Source organism: Peromyscus maniculatus, chromosome 22 (assembly GCF_049852395.1).
Source record: "Peromyscus maniculatus bairdii isolate BWxNUB_F1_BW_parent chromosome 22, HU_Pman_BW_mat_3.1, whole genome shotgun sequence".
NCBI classification, from domain to species: domain Eukaryota; kingdom Metazoa; phylum Chordata; class Mammalia; order Rodentia; family Cricetidae; genus Peromyscus; species Peromyscus maniculatus.
In genome coordinates, this window is record NC_134873.1 from 59,750,694 (window position 1) to 59,764,995 (window position 14,302).

Genomic DNA, 14,302 nt, shown 5'->3' on the forward strand with positions numbered 1-14,302 from the left:
AGTTACTTTTAAAAGAGGTACTTTTTCAGAGTATAATAGATGAGTGTATATACTCAAAATCTATGTTTATACATTCATACAAATATATGTATACACATATACAAGCATATTTTACTAACAGGAAAGTGAAAGACAATTTCTTACACATGATCCTAACCCTGTGTCCACATACAGAAAAATATGTAGAACATTAGGGACACACTCACTAGAGTTAGCTGTCAATGGGAAGTCAGCCTGAGGCAAAGACTTTAGGAAATACCCCCAAATGACTCGCAAACTCTTTGAGAGAGCTGATGACATTGTCATTGGCACAGTAACTAAGACTCAAAACAAAATGAAGTTGTACTATTGAAAATGGCCAGCGGGCAAAGCTGAGACAGGTGTTCTATTGACTTGCAGAATCCAAACATTTGTTTCTAAAGCTCTATTTTACAACTTTAAACTTCGATGTCATTTCTTACTTAGGGTTTGGCTCATGTTCAGATGCTTTTTTGAAGCAGAAAAGGTTCCATGCTAGATGATACAAACGTAAGAGGGTAGAGTTGTGAGCTCTCATCCGAGTCACGATGTTAACTTTTAGCACATAAGAAAGTGTCATAGAATTCAAGGAAAAGACATATTCCTGCATTTAAGAATAATGACTTAGAATTAGAGACCAAGGGAACATTAACTATTACACAACCGAAAACAAATAAAGGCCATTCTAAACATTTGCCAGGGCTATGAGTCACTTATTTCCTTTTAACGACAATACTAAACACAGTGGAGGTGGATCCGAATAGCTAATTGAACATGCTCCTTCTGGTTTTAAGTCCACATTTTTCAAAGAGTACTCATGCCTGATTTACCAAGTGACACTGGGATATATAGCTGCTATTAACATTCTTAAAGTTAGTATGCATAAAGGAAAGGCAAGCTTGCTTTGCCTCTCTGTCTCTGTCACAGTGATGCCTTTTAGAGCTGCAATGCATCAATGTGCTTCTATGACCTCTCGCAGGCACTTAAGGGAAGAACCCAGAGCACTGCAGCCCTGGAGCTGTGCTACGCGGATGCTCGCATCAGGCAGAATGGACAGGGCAGGTGTGCTCATTGAGAGTTGAATATTTGAGGGAGATATAATTACAGTTACTACACTCATCATTTAACTACCATTAAATGATACTGTGGGAACTGACACCACAACCTATAGCTAATTTCAAAATATACTAATTATGTAAGCAACTGACATAAAAAAATCAGTCTAAAAAGCAATACATGGAGATGGGAGGGCAAAGCAGAAATATTTTGATGGATTCTTTCTTACCTTAAGTTCATAAATATTCATTAGCACACATACCTACCTCCCAGTACCTTTCACCAATGCCAAAGGTCTACATACATTTGCATAACTTAGACACACTGTAATCCACACAGATGATACTAAGAAACAAAATAATGTAGTACCTTTACTTTTACCTATGCATTTGATGAAATGGGTCCATGAAGAAAGGATTTCCAGACAAAGAGAATAAAGAGGAGAAAAACAACAAGAAGAATTATGAATATATGTAAATGCACTGCTCTCAGAAAATTAAACAAGACAAGAAAGCATAAACAATGTTTTGAAGACAAATGGAAAGGCAGTCTGTACATTCTGAGAATTCTGCCTGTTTTTACAGGCAGATACATGCAAGGGATTGGAAGCCCATGCTCATGTTACAAGATTACATAAAAGAAGGATCTCAATGGCCATAGGTAGAAAAGTATCGACTGCATGGAATGTTAACAATCAGCACTCTGGAAGCCAAGAGCCAAAGCTGTCTGCAGGTTCCCAAACTGCCATGCATGGATGAAGAATGGAATCTTGATGCAGCAGATGAGCCTGGGTGTTTCAGACATTAGCTCCTGAGTGCTCTTGGTGCTCCTCTACTGTACACACTCTTCCCACATACACTGATCAGTAAAGCGAAGGTTTCAGCCACAGTTCTTACTCTTATTTGTTTGCAGATGTTATAGTGCAAGGGATGGAGGGAAACAAGTCACAGGAGCAAACCAACATCAAACCAACAAATCAAAGCAGATATAACCATGGAAAAGTAAGGTGAACAAAAGCTATGTATTTCATTTGCAGCCACATCACTTCCAAGCATCCGCCCATACTTTGCAGCGATGGTTTGAAAGCAGCTACAGAACAAGAACACACTGAAAGCAGAGTGGAAAAGGAGCAGAGCCCATACCTTGGTCGCCCATCATCAGGTGCGCCAGACCTTGAAGGGAAACAAGAGCACAGTCAGCAATAAACAAGGGAGCATGGGAAGGCAGGGTTGTCACGGTGACAAAAATGTTCAGTGACAGACATCTTGCTTCCTATGAGACATGTCTGTATCACAGAGGCAAATCGAAAACATTCTTTCAACCCTTGGTTGGAATGCTTTGGGGCAAAGAGTTATAAAACTGCAATTTAAACATCAGCACATGCTGTGCTGTGCATTCTAAGTATTAGTTAGAACAAGCAAAAATATGAGAGCCTGGTGTAAATCCAACCGGTCCCTTAAACAGTGCATCTGCCCTTCTTGCCCTTTGATAACATTTGGAACATTGTCCCTATAGGGCTTGCCATGGTTCCTTGATGAAATTATATTTTATAAACACCCCAAGGAATGTCTTTAACATGGGCTGGGTCTGATCTTTTTCCTCTCTTCAAAAATGAGAAGTTTGATAATTAAATGTGGGTGGGGGTGGGGCAGGCCCTTAGTCACACTGAAATGACAATGCAGAAATGTACCCTGGTCTGACACACGTGGCAAGTGATTATATCTGCTCAAGTGCAAAACCAAGATAATTAGACATGCAGTTGAAAAGCTTGGATTTATGACACAATCATTTTTCTAAGAAACAATGGGTAAGCTTTAAATAGGTTCAATTAATTATTCACGAGAATCAAAATTATTTATTATTTTAATTAAATGTTGATTTGTGTTCATGTTCCTTTATTTATTTAAGCTATACACTGCAGATATAATGTCACCAAGAAATTTTCATGAAGATCACTATTTTTCTAAAGAAAACTGTAAATATTCTTGTTTTGATTGGTGCTGAAGCATAGTCTCAATATGTAACCTAGGACAGCCTCATTCATAGCCCTCATGTCTCAGGCTCTCACAGTGCCACCATGCCCAGCCATTGGGATCATCTTAGCAAGCTCTTTTGCCACCTAAAACACTACTTTTTCTGAAAATCATGAGTCATAGGTGCTTAGTCTCAACTCAGAAATAAAGCTACAACTTTTGGGTATATTTTAAGAATTTGATATACAATTAGAGAAATGCAGTATCAAGTTTAAAAATCTGTCTTTTCAATTTCTAGTGCTGCCTCAGATATATCTGAAACTTTGAATTTGGAAACATTGTGCACCAGTTGCTCCAATCTGCTTTTTCAAACTCTAAGTTTATTCTGATATCTTGGTAAGTCAGATACAACTAGAAATTGTCAAATAATCACAACATAATATGGAAATTATTTAACAGTGAAGTATCATGTTTCCGGAACATAGTATTTCTAAAGTGATTTCAAAAAAATAATCAAAAAGGTGAATAAAAATATTTTATATGGTGATTAATTCAATTATTATATGGTGAAGAGGTTCATTTGTTCAGATTTTTTCATTTTTCCATTTAATTTCATATATATATACATATATACATATACATATATATATATATATATATGAATGTATATATTTCCACCTAATAACATGTTTGTATTTCTAGCACTGTTTTGTAGACTACATCAGAAAATTATCTCTGGTAAGATCTAACTTTTATGGAGTTTAGAAAAATGACTTGGAAGCATGTGGTGGTTTTGACACTGAATCAAAAAGGAAATTAATAAATCCTCCAAAGACTCCTATTCCCCTTGTTTCATTTCTGCCTCTAAAAGGAGTTTGGCTGCATTCTTAAAGTCACACTGTAAACAGAGACATTAAAATTATGATTTAATAACTTTATTATAACATACTAAGGACCTATATTCTGAGTATCTTATCAATGCCTTGCACCAAATGAGTCTGTGATTACAGAGAAGCATTTCTACTAATTAGATTGATTTTAAAGACCCTTAAAGATTCAAAGAGAGGAAAAAAGAATGAACATTTTACAGAAGAGTTTAAAAATGCAAAGGAAAGATTTACAAATTTCAAATTCAATTAAGGGGCACAAGTGTATGTTCACAATATTAAAATTATGAGACAAAAAATCAGAAGTGATATACAAAGCCAACATTTGGGCAAAATGACATATTGTTTCTTTAGACATTTTTATCTGTTTTGCTTGAGTATCAGAAGAGTTCATTAATAATTACTGACTATGAAAAGATCACAAATTTGATGCTGACCTTGCTACTAATCAATGTTGTATTACAGTGAAGTCTTCTTTTCAAAGAGAAACAACCCCTTTGTCACCTCAACTATACTATTCTCACTTCCACTAGAGTAATTTTTCAAGAAATCCTTCATCTGTAGAAATGTAGGGTTTTTTTTATGGAATTACTGCATTTCAAACTGTTGCAGCAAAGTAGATTTATGTTAAAAGCCATCTCCTGACACATACATGTTGACACATTGCCCACAATTGTTAATGCTGTGAGTATATAATGTATATATTATGTATATTATATATGTGCTTGTACTCAGTAGGTAAAGCAAGGTGGATGTGTACAGGCTGGGGGCTACACAGCAAGACCACTTTTTAAAAGATGTGTGGGAAAAGATGAGAAACTTGGCTGTCTATTCTTCAGCTGCACCTAATACTTTTTGTGTTTATCTTTTCAAGATTTGGCTGGTAGCATCATGACTACTTCATTCAAATTCTTTAACAATAAAATGTTGAAATATGCTTATAGGAACCAATGGTAAAAAATATATAACTTTCTCAAAATTCCATGATTGAGATAATCTAAGAAAACCTGAATCAGTCATCCTAGTTTTCACATATACTTATGTTATAAATATACTTACCCATGATCTCAAGACAGAAATGTGAGCTTTCATTTCCACTGGCAATGACTTGTATTTCAATATGAATTTATGTTTCTTTCTTATTTTCAGCGTTTTATCTATGATCTTTTATAATTTGAATAATTTGTAACAAACCAAGGAGATTAAAATGACAGAATGGTAAACATGTCCAACAGAAAAGAAACTACTTTGCTCAAAAAAAAAAAGGAAAAAAAAAAAGAATGGAGACAGGACCATGCACTGTGTCAGAAACTGCAAAAAAACACTTTCTTTTTTTAAATAAAAGAAGTAGCACTGTATCATTTTTCCATATAGAACACTGCACTAATTATTCTAAGGCTCATATGGGCTGCTGAAATGTATCAGGCACTGGAAGTAAGATTGAAGGCATTTTTATTCCTGAGACTAGTGGGGTTGAGGGTGCATTTGTGTTCCATATGCAAAGGGATACATAACTAGAAATCAACGGATGATCAGAAAAGTCAACTTACCGTCTATATTCGAGATGTACTCTAGTAATACTGGGAAATAAAAAGCAAAGGATTTGGAAAATAAGGTAGAAAGCACCCACCTTCCACATTGTTGTCTTCTGAAAGCACATGACAGGGAAGGAGAGAAAAGGAAAAACATTCATTAAGCAGCATGCAGACTGGACCTTGCCTTTGCATGTCTTCCTCATGCAAGGCACCAAACACATCATGCAAGTGCTCCATCACTGTCATTCAGGGGGAAAAACAAAGCCACAGGGGAGCGGGTTCCCTCCCATTGCACAGCACTGTCAGGTCCTGAACAAAGGGTGTTTGTTAAGAAGTCTTTCAATGCTCCATGTAAAGTGAGCTGTATTGTTACTACAGGTTGCTGGCAAGGTCTTTCTAGGCAATTTTTTTAAAGCTTTTTATTTTTACTCTTAGTAATTCTAAAAGGCTCTATTTCTATATATTTATTTGAATCTCTGTAAAAAGAAAGCCCACTGGTAATAGCTGTGAAATTTCACGGAAAGTTACTTTACTTCTGCCAAACATGTTATTTCCATTGTCCCTTGGTTTTGAATGTTTCTAATAACTTCCTTAGAATAATAAATACAACATAGATTTGTGCAACTAGTATCTATAATTTATTTGGTTTATTTACTATAAGGTCCAGTTTTATTATAAATGATGGTTTGCTATAATTTACTAAGACGCTGTTGAAAATATGGTGAATAGAAAAAGTGGCCATTGCAAAGGAAGCACATTAAATCTGGCTTATCGTGGCTAAGCTGAGGCTAACATTTAACAAAAGTTTCCTTGTGTTTCATAAACCTATATGATATATATTTATGTGTACATATATGCATAAACACACAACATATATATCCCATTTAAGTATACAGGGCTTAAACTGATTAATATTTACTGAGCAATTCTAGACTATTTAAGACATAGGACTTGGCAGATAGGACTGGGAAGGGAACGCAGTCATAGGAACTCAGGGAAAAGCAAGGTTTTAATACTTATAACATTTTAGTAGTTAATTATATTGACTGAAGTTCTATTGTCATTCTTATATTTTTATATTTGTTTAGTTAACTTTACATTATTCAGGGATCATTTGAGCAAAAATAGTTTAAAAACTAAAGCAATATGCATGTAAGTAATTGGAGGAAAAAAAATGAGTATAAATGTGCCATTTATACTTAAAAGTTTAAGTGCTATTTCTCTAGTGGATGAACTAATCAATAAATTTAGAGTCATGATTTTGTTTGAATCATATAACTAGAGACTGAAATACACAGGTATATTAACTCATTCTAATAGTAAGAGGCACCTGATTAGTGGGGACACGATGCTTTTAGGCAATACTTGGTTTGCTAGAGTTTATTTTTTAAAGAAACATTTTTAAAAATTCAAATATTTGGTATGGTTTTTTTCAATTATTTTGGTTTTTAATTTATTAAATAAGTAAACTGAATTCATCACTTATCAATAGGTATTCTGACAAGACATATAAACAAATATTTAAATATGTTTACTACTTTATATTGGAAATATGCAAATAACTATGTTTATGATATACATTGGTTTGTATCTGCCTCTGGAAACTTATTTCTATTTAAGGTATTTTTTCAATGATTACTCAATATGATCATTAAAATAAAACTAAATTCTGAGGAGAATCAATCCCTCTGATGTTATTGAATTGCTGGAAGAAAAAGAAGAAAAGGAAAGCACAGAGTAGTGACTTAGGAAAGGATGCTGCAGCAGTCAGGTTAAGGTCATTGGCTCCATCCACAAACAACAGTTCTCTTTCACTGTTAGGAGAGGAAAAGGTCCAAAGGTCGCTCTGTAGATCCTGCTCTGACATTCAGGTTTTCTCCATTCTTACTCAGAGAGAGAATGTGCTTAACTGAGGGGCATCTGGTGTGTAAATTCAGGTTGGGCCCAATGTACAACTAAACCTGACCTGTGTATGCTGAGAAAATTTTTCTCAGAATATGTGGGTTTCCCAAAGAGCTAAGCTATTAGAGTGAAATATAAAAGGATATATCAGTTTCATTTAAAACATGCTGAAGAGAGTTGGCTTCAACCAGACTTGCCTTAAGTTTCTACAATTTTCAAATTTAATAATGGAAATACACACACCCTGAACAAACAAACAGAAAAGAAAAAAATCGCAAGCTTCTCTCTCTTCCTTTCATTTTACACTACATTCTGGTGTCCATTTGCTGACAATGATAGTTAAAACTTGTTGACCTGAGGCTAGCCCATGCATTACTTCACAATGTGGCTGCAACTCTAACTTATGGTACTCGATCCGTCACCTGGCATTTTCCCCTGGCTTTCTAGCCTGTTCCTATGTGAAATGGTGGATGCTAAATTAGAAGAAAATACATTTTTTATCTTTCCAACTTCAGTGAGTGTGCAAACAAATGCTATTAGAGTTTTGAGCAGTAACAGGGAGGAGCTGAGTTTCAGCACGTCTTAGTGCACGGGAAGGCAGTTTATTATCAGTTTAATACAAAGTAGAAAGGGACCCACCTGGCCTTACCTGTAGACTTTGTCAAAGGAGGACACATCTCTTACACATAAAAACCCTGGCTTATGAAGTCACAAGAAAACTCACCGAATCAACTAACCTGGCATCATAGGCACTCACAGAGACTGAATGGACAACCAGGGAGCCTGCATGGGACTGACCTAGGCCCTCTGCATATGTGTGACAGTTGTGTAGCTTGGTCTTCTTGGGTGACTACTAACAGTGGGAACAGGGGCTGTCTCTGACTCTTTTGTGCTGGCTTTTGGGACCCTATTCCTCATACTAAGTCGCCTTGCCCAGACTTAATATAAGGCAAGGTACTTAGTCCTTACTACAACTTGATATGCCATGTTTTGGCAATATCCATGGGAGGCCTGCCCTTTTCTGAATAGAAGAAGGAGGACTGGGTGGGGTCATAGGAGAAGGGGAGAGACGAGGAAGGAGGGGAAACTGCAGTCAGGATATAAAAGGAAGGAAGGGAGGAAGGCAGAGAGGAAGAGAGGGAGGGAGGGAGGGAGGCAGGGAAGGAGGCAGGAAGGCAGGAAGGTGGCAGGAAGGCAGGAAGGCAGGAAGGCAGGAAGGCAGGAAGGCAGGCAGGCAGGCAGGCAGGCAGGCAGGCAGGCAGGCAGGCAGGCAGGCAGGCAGGCAGGCAGGCAGGAAGGCAGGAAGGCAGGAAGGCAGGAAGGCAGGAAGGCAGGAAGGCAGGAAGGCAGGAAGGCAGGAAGGCAGGAAGGCAGGAAGGCAGGAAGGCAGGAAGGCAGGAAGGCAGGAAGGCAGGAAGGCAGGAAGGCAGGAAGGCAGGAAGGCAGGAAGGCAGGAAGGCAGGAAGGCAGGAAGGCAGGAAGGCAGGAAGGCAGGAAGGCAGGAAGGCAGGAAGGCAGGAAGGCAGGAAGGCAGGAAGGCAGGAAGGCAGGAAGGCAGGAAGGCAGGAAGGCAGGAAGGCAGGAAGGCAGGAAGGCAGGAAGGCAGGAAGGCAGGAAGGCAGGAAGGCAGGAAGGCAGGAAGGCAGGAAGGCAGGAAGGCAGGAAGGCAGGAAGGCAGGAAGGCAGGAAGGCAGGAAGGCAGGAAGGCAGGAAGGCAGGAAGGCAGGAAGGCAGGAAGGCAGGAAGGCAGGAAGGCAGGAAGGCAGGAAGGCAGGAAGGCAGGAAGGCAGGAAGGCAGGAAGGCAGGAAGGCAGGAAGGCAGGAAGGCAGGAAGGCAGGAAGGCAGGAAGGCAGGAAGGCAGGAAGGCAGGAAGGCAGGAAGGCAGGAAGGCAGGAAGGCAGGAAGGCAGGAAGGCAGGAAGGCAGGAAGGCAGGAAGGCAGGAAGGCAGGAAGGCAGGAAGGCAGGAAGGCAGGAAGGCAGGAAGGCAGGAAGGCAGGAAGGCAGGAAGGCAGGAAGGCAGGAAGGCAGGAAGGCAGGAAGGCAGGAAGGCAGGAAGGCAGGAAGGCAGGAAGGCAGGAAGGCAGGAAGGCAGGAAGGCAGGAAGGCAGGAAGGCAGGAAGGCAGGAAGGCAGGAAGGCAGGAAGGCAGGAAGGCAGGAAGGCAGGAAGGCAGGAAGGCAGGAAGGCAGGAAGGCAGGAAGGCAGGAAGGCAGGAAGGCAGGAAGGCAGGAAGGCAGGAAGGCAGGAAGGCAGGAAGGCAGGAAGGCAGGAAGGCAGGAAGGCAGGAAGGCAGGAAGGCAGGAAGGCAGGAAGGCAGGAAGGCAGGAAGGCAGGAAGGCAGGAAGGCAGGAAGGCAGGAAGGCAGGAAGGCAGGAAGGCAGGAAGGCAGGAAGGCAGGAAGGCAGGAAGGCAGGAAGGCAGGAAGGCAGGAAGGCAGGAAGGCAGGAAGGCAGGAAGGCAGGAAGGCAGGAAGGCAGGAAGGCAGGAAGGCAGGAAGGCAGGAAGGCAGGAAGGCAGGAAGGCAGGAAGGCAGGAAGGCAGGAAGGCAGGAAGGCAGGAAGGCAGGAAGGCAGGAAGGCAGGAAGGCAGGAAGGCAGGAAGGCAGGAAGGCAGGAAGGCAGGAAGGCAGGAAGGCAGGAAGGCAGGAAGGCAGGAAGGCAGGAAGGCAGGAAGGCAGGAAGGCAGGAAGGCAGGAAGGCAGGAAGGCAGGAAGGCAGGAAGGCAGGAAGGCAGGAAGGCAGGAAGGCAGGAAGGCAGGAAGGCAGGAAGGCAGGAAGGCAGGAAGGCAGGAAGGCAGGAAGGCAGGAAGGCAGGAAGGCAGGAAGGCAGGAAGGCAGGAAGGCAGGAAGGCAGGAAGGCAGGAAGGCAGGAAGGCAGGAAGGCAGGAAGGCAGGAAGGCAGGAAGGCAGGAAGGCAGGAAGGCAGGAAGGCAGGAAGGCAGGAAGGCAGGAAGGCAGGAAGGCAGGAAGGCAGGAAGGCAGGAAGGCAGGAAGGCAGGAAGGCAGGAAGGCAGGAAGGCAGGAAGGCAGGAAGGCAGGAAGGCAGGAAGGCAGGAAGGCAGGAAGGCAGGAAGGCAGGAAGGCAGGAAGGCAGGAAGGCAGGAAGGCAGGAAGGCAGGAAGGCAGGAAGGCAGGAAGGCAGGAAGGCAGGAAGGCAGGAAGGCAGGAAGGCAGGAAGGCAGGAAGGCAGGAAGGCAGGAAGGCAGGAAGGCAGGAAGGCAGGCAGGCAGGCAGGCAGGCAGGCAGGCAGGCAGGCAGGCAGGCAGGCAGGCAGGCAGGCAGGCAGGAAGGCAGGCAGGCAGGAAGGCAGGCAGGCAGGCAGGCAGGCAGGCAGGAAGGCAGGAAGGCAGGAAGGCAGGAAGGCAGGAAGGCAGGAAGGCAGGAAGGCAGGAAGGCAGGAAGGCAGGAAGGCAGGAAGGCAGGAAGGCAGGAAGGCAGGAAGGCAGGAAGGCAGGAAGGCAGGAAGGCAGGAAGGCAGGAAGGAAGCAATCCTGGCTTCTTAGTTTTGCAGACCTAACTAATTTTACTGGTGCATGAGCAGGTCTCTCGGTAATCAATTCTACTGTTATTACTGTGCCATTTATGAAAATCTTGCTTTTGTATTCCCTAGCTATATAAAAGCCAGGAATCCAAACCTGTAAAAAAATTTCCCTTTCATTCCTTTAAAACATGCTTCCCCACCAAATGGGCATCAAATACCAAGGAGCCTGTCATTCTAGGAATGATAGCTGTGTGTTGGCATAAGGGAAGCAGCAGACTACTGCACTGTGTCTAAGTTACTACAGAAGTGTAGCTAGTGAGATTTGTTTCTTTGCTGCTAGCTTGTAAGAATGCAAGCCAGTAGAAGAGACTATCATGAAGGCACACAGAAGCTGCTTTCACTGCAGTTTTGAGATCTCAGTTGGGCGGGCGGCCCCACAGAGAACTAAGTGAAAGATAAACACTTGGCACCTCAGTCTTTATTTGGTGTCTGTCTCCTTTATTCTGGGTCAGGTCAGGTTCCTACTTGGGTCCACCTACCTAACATATGTCATCCTTCCGGGCTGAAGTCACACAGGTAAGTCATTGTCCTAAATCTAGTCACCTTGGATTCCAAGAAGAGCAAGATCTCTAGGCAAGATTCTCCCCACCTTCTCCCTGCACCACACACACACACACACACACACACACACACACACACACACACACACACACATATGAATATAGACAATTATCCATGAAGGTGAGACTGTACCTGGAACTAGAGTAGTCATTGTGCAGAAACCAAAGGGTCTCCACAGTTAATGACAATGATTAGCATTTTATGGAAACACCTTGAGAGACCGGAGAGGAAGCAATCATGGAGCTTAGTAGGACCATACATTGACAAGGATTGCTTAATTACGCATACCCCTTGTCCTTTAGTGAATCTGAACATCATGTCAGAATTGCTAACATGAACTTGGGAACACTAGATCCTTTTGTATCTTTCTCTGTCCTCTCTTTTCACCACAACTGGCCTCTAACTGGCCTGCTGATGGAGATGGTGCGCTTAACCTATTTAGGCTTCTGGAGCTCAGGCCCATGGCCTAAAAATCTCCTTAAAGTTTCTGCACTTGATCCTAAGCATATGCATCTAGAAAAAGAAAAATGAATAAGAAAATGAGTGTGTTTATTTCAGTATCCGCTCCTCCCCCACCCGCCCACCAGCAGAAACTGAACCCTGCTGAGTAAACAAAATTTGGAATAAAATGTCACAAACAACACCGTTTGGTATAATCAACATGTTGACCAATATGAGGGTCCTCGTCTATATGTGCAGCAGTGGTCAGTTTGTGCGCCACGGCAGACCTTAAGATTTGGCCAGCGAAGCTACCAGGAACCACTCGGGCATAGTCCCTACTCCACACTGGGGCTTCCTTCCTTTCCTTTCAGTGGCCTGTGACTGGCCCCTTCATTGTCCTTCGCTCCCTTTCTCTTCCATCCAAACTGGCACTGTTACAGGTAACTTGTCACACAGATGCAACCCTGGTGCTGGCGGCGGGAAGCAGCAGGAACAAAGCTACACTTCTATGTCCTGGCCCATTCAGTGAGTCTGGAGCATCCCTACTCTCATTTTCTAGCTCCTCACATTGCTTCCTAAGACTTTACCCCTTACTGCAGGGACTGGATGCCAGGATGGAAGGGTCTGGTTCCCATGGTGGCACAGGATGGAGCTTTGCTTGGCCTTGATTTTTTTTTTCTCTTAGTTTGGCAGTGAAAGCCTTTAGAAAACCTCAATAGTCTGAGGCTACTTCAAGGACCAGGAAAGGGAGGGAATCACTGAAACTGTGGATTTATGCAGCACTCAGCCAGAGGAAGAGAAACATTGGCCAGGCAAGAGGAGGTTCAAATGGAAAATAAAGCATAAAGGTCCATTATGGACACTTACAAGAGGAAAGAAACAGCTCTGGGCAAGAAACGGGCAAATTACAAAGCATTTTTTAAACAGATGGCCTCAGCTCCTGTTCCAAAACTACCGAAAGGAGATTCCAAGGTTCTCCCAGCAGCCTGCTCCGTCCTGATCCGGGGGCATGAGTGCAGCCAATTGGAGCTGAGCCAGTGGACTTCTTCACCGCCCAGGAGTGAAAGGGGAGCGACTTCTAGACCAAGTGCAGCAGGAGAGACATGACCTTGGTATTCGAAGACATTTTAGAAAGTAAAAAGACCTGGTATTTCATTCAAAATGTCCTATCTCAGTGTCAACACTCAGAGAGAGTAATGAGAGCAAAGAGGGAGAGGAAGGACAGCAGGAGCAGAGGGGCACTGACGCCTGCCTGTTCTGGTACTGAAGCTGTCTGGGGGGTCTGTGGGAACTTGGCACCGACTGGTCAACCTATTACAACCCATATTCAATGAATCCTCCATTAAAATGTAATTTCTTTACATAAGAGGTCATCACAAATATTGCTTAAAATTGTTTCACTTTTCGTTATGATTTATAGAGAGATTTTCAGTTCAATATTTCTACATTCTTCTCAGGAGTTGAACTTAGGAAGGAGACATTGCGTAGAATGGTAATGAACACAGTCTATGGTGCATCTGTTCCAGCCATTTAGCCATCTTGTAATTACTTGCTTAGTAATAAGTGCTTTCTCATATGGGATTGACAGATAACATGGAGCAGAGTGCTGCCTGGGAGCTTCCCTGCCTGAGCTAAGCCACTATGCTTCAAAATCATTCAAAAAAAAAAAAAAAATGCTACATCAGATGAGCAGTGTCGGCCCTTCTGAGAATCTGAAGTCAGAATATTTAGAAAGCCTAAACGAAAGTGGGGGCCCGAGTCGGGGGTAATTTTGTATGTGCCCATCCATGTTTCTGGGTGCACTTGGGATTCCAATACTCAGTGTGGTTTTGTCTATGACCAAATGGATAGCAGTCTTTGGGCCTGTGTGTGTGTGTAGTAGAGAACACTACACAGTGTATGCTAATCTTTGCATTGTTGACAGAGAAAATAAATTCTACTAAAGGAGGCCAACCCTCCTTATTCTAAAGGAGATGCCGACCATGTCTGAGATGGCCAGTTTTTCGTTGTTGTTCTTGCTCACAAACCATTATCACAGACATTTTTCAAACAAACCTTAAAATACTTATGACTACTTGTCTAGGCTTGGGTTCTCAGAACAGTCCAAAACACATCTGTTTAATTTTTCTAAGAAAAACCAAAAGAATTTTATGATGAAATTCAGAGGACTTTGCATAAAACATGACTAAACTATATTATAAAAAGAAATCTAAATTTAGCGCTCAACAAATTAAATTTACATATATTACATAAAAATAACGCTGTTTATATAATATGACTGACTTACCAATTAAATACTTTTATATGTACAAAAAAACAGAACTTATTACAAAATAAGAAATGTTGTTAGTTGTTATTTTAAATTCAATAGTAGATTTACACATTTAT

The 14,302-nt window shown here is 42.0% G+C and overlaps 1 protein-coding gene across 34 annotated transcripts in view; it reads right to left on the minus strand.

Annotated features, from left to right (window-relative positions):
• The window catches only part of Nrxn1 (neurexin 1), a 1,071,743-nt gene that overhangs the window by 962,037 nt on the left and 95,404 nt on the right, over positions 1-14,302 (minus strand). For 15 of the 34 annotated variants that reach the window (XM_076559341.1, XM_076559345.1, XM_076559352.1 and 12 more), the window contains exons 3-4: positions 5,565-5,582; positions 2,217-2,246 (exon numbers count right to left, since the gene is read on the minus strand). The exons of 12 other annotated variants lie outside the window; for them this stretch is intronic. In XM_076559341.1, coding sequence (XP_076415456.1) covers positions 2,217-2,246; positions 5,565-5,582 — 48 coding nt within the window. Of the gene's footprint in view, positions 1-1,230; positions 1,456-2,216; positions 2,247-5,564; positions 5,583-14,302 lie in introns of those variants that run through there. 7 more of the 34 variants (XM_042267519.2, XM_076559344.1, XM_076559343.1 and 4 more) reach the window with 4 other exon arrangements.